This window comes from Piliocolobus tephrosceles, chromosome 16 (genome assembly GCF_002776525.5).
Source record: "Piliocolobus tephrosceles isolate RC106 chromosome 16, ASM277652v3, whole genome shotgun sequence".
Classification (NCBI taxonomy): domain Eukaryota; kingdom Metazoa; phylum Chordata; class Mammalia; order Primates; family Cercopithecidae; genus Piliocolobus; species Piliocolobus tephrosceles.
This window is the reverse complement of record NC_045449.1, coordinates 1574104-1580278: the sequence shown is the minus strand read 5'-3', so window position 1 is coordinate 1580278 and position 6175 is coordinate 1574104. Positions and strand designations below refer to the sequence as shown.

The 6175-nt window shown below is 55.0% G+C and overlaps 1 protein-coding gene across 1 annotated transcript in view; it reads right to left on the bottom strand.

Moving 5' to 3' along the window:
* Nucleotides 1-5645, bottom strand: part of SERPINF1 (serpin family F member 1) — a 17687-nt gene extending 12042 nt beyond the window's left edge. Inside the window, exons 1-2 of the mRNA XM_031934339.1 lie at nucleotides 5496-5645; nucleotides 636-727 (exon numbers count right to left, since the gene is read on the bottom strand). Coding sequence (XP_031790199.1) covers nucleotides 636-719 — 84 coding nt within the window. The 5' untranslated portion in view covers nucleotides 720-727; nucleotides 5496-5645. The remainder of the gene's footprint in view (nucleotides 1-635; nucleotides 728-5495) is intronic.
* Nucleotides 5646-6175: the final 530 nt, after the last annotated feature.

The window sequence follows — 6175 nt, the reverse complement described above, 5'->3', positions numbered from 1 at the left end:
AAAAAAAAAAAAAAAAAAAAAAAAAAAAAAAAAAAAAAAAAAGTTTTTTGGTTTTTTGTTTGTTTTTGTTTTTTTGAGACAGTCTTACTCTGTCGCCCAGACTAGAGTGGGGCAAGAGCACCATCTCAGCTCACTGCAACCTCCGCCTCCCAGGTTCAACTGATTCTCCTGCCTCAGCCTCCCGAGTATCCGGAATTACAGGCGTGTGCCATCACACCCAGCTAATCTTTGTATTTTCAGTAGAGACGGCGTTTCTCCATGTTGGCCAAGCTGGTCTTGAACTCCTGGCCTCAAGTGATTTGCTCACCTTGGCCTCCCAAAGTCCTGGGATGACAGGCATGAGCCCCCGTGCCCGGCCAAGAAAAGATCTTTACTCAAGGGGGCAGCCCTGGACTTGTTAAAGTGCTTTGGATTTTTACTTTTTTGGGATCTTATTCTTGTCTGCACTCTGTCCCCTGAAAGACGAAGTGAGACACGTTCTCTCTGTTTTGCCACTGGAGAAACTCCAGCCCTGGAGAAATAAAGGCCAGAGCCTAGCCTGGAACCTGGGTCCTGGTTCCCGGTCCCGTCTCCTGTGCTGCCTGCCAAGGAGGGGCTGGGAATGATGACCACGCCATCCCCACCCGCCGACTGACCTCCTCCGGGCCGCTGGCGGGGTTCTGGCAGTTGCTGTGCCCGAGGAGAGCTGCAAAGCAGAGGAATAGCACCAGGGCCTGCATCCTGGGGCCTGCAAGAAAAGCACGAGGCAGCAGGCCGCTCTCCTCCCCCACTGCACTGCCCCGCTACCCCTTCCTGGCCACCCCCGCCAGGGCCCAGGGGATGGGCAGGGCTAGGTGCTTTCCCCCCCCCGCAGCAGCAACCACCTCCCAGCCCCCCATTCTCCCAGAAGTGGACCCTCAGCTTGAAGGCTCATCCCTCCCAGCAAGGTTCTCCCCCTCCCTCCCTGCCTCAGGGCCCACAGTCATACCATAGGCTTGTGCTTTTGTTCCATTGTCTGCCTCTGGGGACCCGCCTTTAAACCTAAAGCTTTTATTTATTTATTTATATTTTATTTTATTTTTTGAGACAGAGTCTGGCTGTGTCGCCCAGGCTGGAGTGCAATGAAGCGATCTGGGCTCACTGCAACCTTGGCCTCCTGGATTCTCCCGCCTCAACCTCCCGAGTAGCTGGGATTACAGGCGTGTGCCACCACGCCCAGCTAGTTTTTTGTATTTTAGTAGCAATGGGGTTTCACCATGTTCTCCAGGCTTGACTCAAACTCCCGACCTCAGCTTATCCGCCCGCCCCAGCCTCCCAAACTGCTAGGGTTATAGGCAGGAGCCACCACACCCGGCCCCTGAACCTTTTAAAGATCCAGAGCAGTGGGGCCCCAGCCCCAGCAGGGCTTCTCCATGTGGAGTATGGCCCAGCACAAATGTATACTAAAGCTTTGCCCTGGAGGCAGCCAGCCCACTCCAGTAATAAGACCTGGGGCGACCTCTCCCAGGAGAACGGGGCAGAACCCAGGTCTCCTCCGCGGAATCTCCGGGTACCAAGCAGAGGCACCCAGTCCGGCACCTGCCGTCCCCCCACATTCTCAAGCTCTCTTTGGAATTCTCTGGCCTAAAACCTGTGGCCTCACAAGGAAGCTCATTCCCTTCTCCCACAGTTCCCCTTCAGGAGCTCTTCCTCCCATGGTCAGGAGTGCAGGGCCTCGGGTCAGAGAGCCTGGGTTCACATTTCAACTCTGTGTCTTTTTTTTTTTTGGAGACAAAAGTGTTGCTGTGGTGCCCAGGCTGGAGTGTAGTGGCTATTCACAGGCACAACCACAGCACAGCCCGGAACTCCTGACCTCATGTGATCCTCCTGCCTCAGCCTCTTAGGTAGTTGGGACTGCAGGCACGTGCCACCACACATGGTCTCAGTGCTGTGTCTTTGTAGCTCTCCAAATCACCATTTTTTCTCTTGTAAAATGGAAATAAAATAACCTACTATTAAAACAACTGCCAAGTGCAGTGGCTCACGTCTGTAATTCCAGCACTTTGGGAGGCTAAGGTGGGTGAATGACTTGAGGTCAGGGGTTCGAGACCATCCTGGGCAACACAGTGAAACCCGTCTCTACTAAAAATACAAAAAAATTAACTGGGTGTGGTGGCAGGCCCCTGTAGTCCCAGCTACTCAGGAGGCTGAGGCAGGAGAATCACTTGAATCCAGGAGGGGGCGCTTGCAGTGAGCAGATTGTGCCCACTGTGGGCAACACCACAAGACTTTGTCTCAAAAAAAAAAAAAAAAAAAAAAAATTAGCCAGGCATGGTGGCACACACCTGTAGTCCCAGTTATTGGAGGGCTAAAGCTGGAGAACCACTTGAACTCAGGAGGTGGAGGTTGCAGTGAGCCAAGATCACACCACTGCACTCCAGCCTGGGCAACAAGAATGAAAACTCCATCTCAAAAACAAAAACAAAAAAAAAGGCCAGGCGTGGTGGCTCACACCTGGAATCCCAGCACTTTGAGAGGCTGAGGCGGGTAGATCACCTGAGGTCAGGAGTTTGAGACCAGCCTGACCAACATGGAGAAACCCCATCTCTACTAAAAATACAAAAATTAGCCGTGCATTGTGGCGCATGCCTGTAATCCCACCTACTTGGGAGGCTGAGGCAGGAGAATCGCTTGAATCCAGGAGGCAGAGCTTGCAGTGAGCCCAGATCTCGCCACTGCACTCCAGCCTGGGCAACAGAGTGAGACTCCATCTCAAAAAAAAAAGAAAAAAAATGTAGACTCTGAATGACTTTGGCTCCCCTGCCCTGGCCCCCCACACATCATCCTTCATTATCCCTTTATATACACAAACATCCACCCACACAGCACACATACTTTTCGACTTCCCAGAACAAACTGGATCAGAAAATTAGGGAAGATACTGTGTGATTGTTGGCTCTAGTCCTTAAAATTAAATTTGATAATCCACTGGACAATATCATGGGAGGTGAAAGAAGACTGCCTTTGAGTTTACTCAGCTTAAGGCGGGACTGGCAGAGGAAGCAGCCTGGCTTTTCTTTCTAAACCCCGCCTCGAGTGAGAGCCCCGCAGACCCCCGCGTTCCCAGCCAGCTGCTCTGGCATGTGGCTGCCCTGACATGCAGGGAGAAAGCTTTCGTGTAGACAACAGGAAAAGCTTTCTGCAGCACAAGATAGAGGCCTCACCACCATCCAGCCTGTCTCCACCCGGCTCGGGCCAGCCCCAGGCAGCTGCCAGGAGCCCGCCTCCCCTGAGCCTCTTCAGACTGGTTTATTAGAGACCAAAAATTCAGCGAGGTACACAGGAGGCAAGGCTAGAAGAGAAGTTGTCATTTCTAGTTCCTCTGGCCCAAGTAAGAAATTAAGGGAGAAGACAGGCTCATCCCGGCATAGTTTTTTTTTTTTTTTTTTTGAGACAGAGTTTCACTCTTGTTGCCCGGGCTGGAGTGCAGGGGCGCGATCTCAGCTCACTGCAACTTCCGCCTCCCAGGTTCAAGCGATTCTCCTGCCTCGGTCTCCTGAGTAGCTGGGATGACAGGTGCCTGCCACCACACCTGGTTAATTTTTGTTTTAGTAGAGATGGGGTTTCACCATGTTGGCCAGGCTGGTCTCGAATCCTGACCTCAGGTGATCTGCCGGCATCCCAAAGTGCTGGGATTACAGGCGTGAGCCACCGCCCCTGACCATTCTCCTGGCATAGTATTTAAGGAAAAGTCACAATTCAAATGGACTTGAAGGAGGGACTTTAGTCTTAGTCCTTACAGAATCTAAGCCCAAACCCCAGATCAGGTGACAGATGATTGTCACAGTGTGGGAGGCGGAGGTGAGGTGAGGCAGCCTGGCAGGGAAGGGACCCGAGTCCAAAGGTGGCCCCCAGCTAGACACAGGGACCTGGAGGATTAAGGGCAAGTCTGAAACCTCCACTTCAGGCCATCTGGATAAGGGAAGAGGAGAGATGATTGAAAACCCTACAAGGGCAGTGAGAGGGCAGAGCGTGGGGGTCTACACGGGCGCCCCTCAGCACACACGCAATGCCCTGTCCACGGCGGTGGTTCCTGGGCTGAGCAGGCGACCGCTGGCTGGCTGCGGCCACAGGCAATGATGCCATCCTGTCCAAAGGGCAGTATCCAAGCCCCACTCCTGTCCTAGCAGGCGGGGCAGGGCTCAGAGAGCGGTAGATACGCTCCCTGCTGGGCCAAGGTCAGGCCTTCTTTTCTGATAATTGCCCACATCAAGAAACACAGCAACAGGGATTTTTGTGATCTTGCCTCCAAGTTAGGCGGATCAACTCAAGCCAACACATGTGTTTCAGATTAAACCCAGTTAGGAGGCAAACACCCTCCACCACCGCCTCCTCCTCTTCCCAGAACTGCGGGGCCTTCAAGCCACATGGCGGTGGGCCTCGGAGACAGTGTGGGGGAAGGGCACCTCCCCCTCCCCGGCTCTCTGGAAGGGGTTCCGAGGGGTCCTCCCCGGCCCACCCATGGTGACCCAGCCCCAAACAATGTTTCCAGAAGTTTTAGAACCTGAATGAGTCACACTTCCCCACACCCCAGAAGCAGCAGCCCCAAGAATAGGGCTCTCTGCCCCCCAACCGCACGGCCCCATGGAACCTGGGGGCCAATGCCACCTGCGGGCTAACGCCAGGTTAGCTAATGCCAGGTGGGAGGCCTGGGCCGGACGGGGTGGTGTTTCTGGGAATCCTGCTTAGACCCGCCCCTCTCGGTGGCTTGCCACAGGCAGCAGAAAGGGTGCACCCCAGAACGCACGGCCTTTCCCTCCAGCACCGCAGCTGGGCCCCCAGGACCTATACACCTGACGGGCTAAATAGTGGTCATTATTTGCCAGAGGCCACGACCTCATTGGTCTCCACAGCCTTGACTCACAGCTTGGCCAAAGAGAGTGGGTGGGGGCTGGCTAGAAGGACCCAGCTGTCCTCCATCCCAGCCCTCAGCCAGGACGCCGAGGCCAGCCGTTTGGTTGTGCTGGGAAATTGCCTTAGCAGTCAGCACCAGCTGATTTTTGAAAACGTAGCCGAGACCCCAGGCAGCAGGGGCCAGGGCTGGGCTGCAGGGCGCCCGCCTTACTGACTGCCTTTGGTGGAAGCAGCTCCCTGGAGCCTCCTTCCCTCAGGCTCCAGTCCCTTTGGGGTGCTGCTTAGACCCAACCCAGCAGATTAGCTCCCCTTTCCTCCCGACGTCCGCCCCTCCACTGTTTCCCACTCACTTCATTCAAAAGCCTTTCCAGCCTCTTCCGTCGGTGCACTGGGATTTGGGGATCACGGGATCCTGGCCTTCGGCCTTGTCCCCCACTCCCTCTGCCCTCTCTCATCCACTCACCCTTGTGCCCAAACTGCAGGGGCTGCTGTCTCCCCATTTCCTCTCCCTTGCACCCCTCTTTTCTGCTCCCTCGAGTGCCCCTGCCTCTCCCCTGTCCCCCCAGCCCAGGCAAGCCTCTCCCATGGTCCCTGGCATCAGAGCAGCCAGGGAGCTGCTTTACCTGTGGATACGCTGCAGCTCCACACCCAGCCTAGTCCCGCTAAGCCTGCACACTGAGGGGGCTCCAGCCAGCACAAGAGCTTTTTTTGCTGCCTTCTAATCCAGCGTCCAGCAGGCTTCAGATTACAGCTACTCCTTTCTTAAAGCGACCTGCACTCAATTTGGATTCTGAGATTGCATCACTGTCTCGTGTTAACTTTAACCCACTGCTGCACGCCGTCCCTTACCCTTAAGGCACACACATTTGCACACCTTCCTCTTCCTTTAGATTTTGCTTAAGGGGCCAGGCGCAGGGGCTCACACTTGTAATCCCAGCATTTTGGGAGACTGAGGCACGTGGATCACCTGAGGTCAGGAGTTCAAGACCAGCCTGGCCAACATGGAGAAATCCCATCTCACCTAAAAATACAAACAAACCGGCCGGGCGCGGTGGCTCAAGCCTGTAATCCCAGCACTTTGGGAGGCCGAGACGGGTGGATCACGAGGTCAGGAGATCAAGACCATCCTGGCTAACACAGTGAAACCCCGTCTCTGCTAAAAATACAAAAAACTAGCCAGGCGTGGTGGCGGGCGCCTGTAGTCCCAGCTACTCGGAGGCTGAGGCGGGAGAATGGCGTGAACCCGGGAGGCGGAGCTTGCAGTGAGCCGAGATGGCTCCACTGCACTCCAGCCTGGGCGACA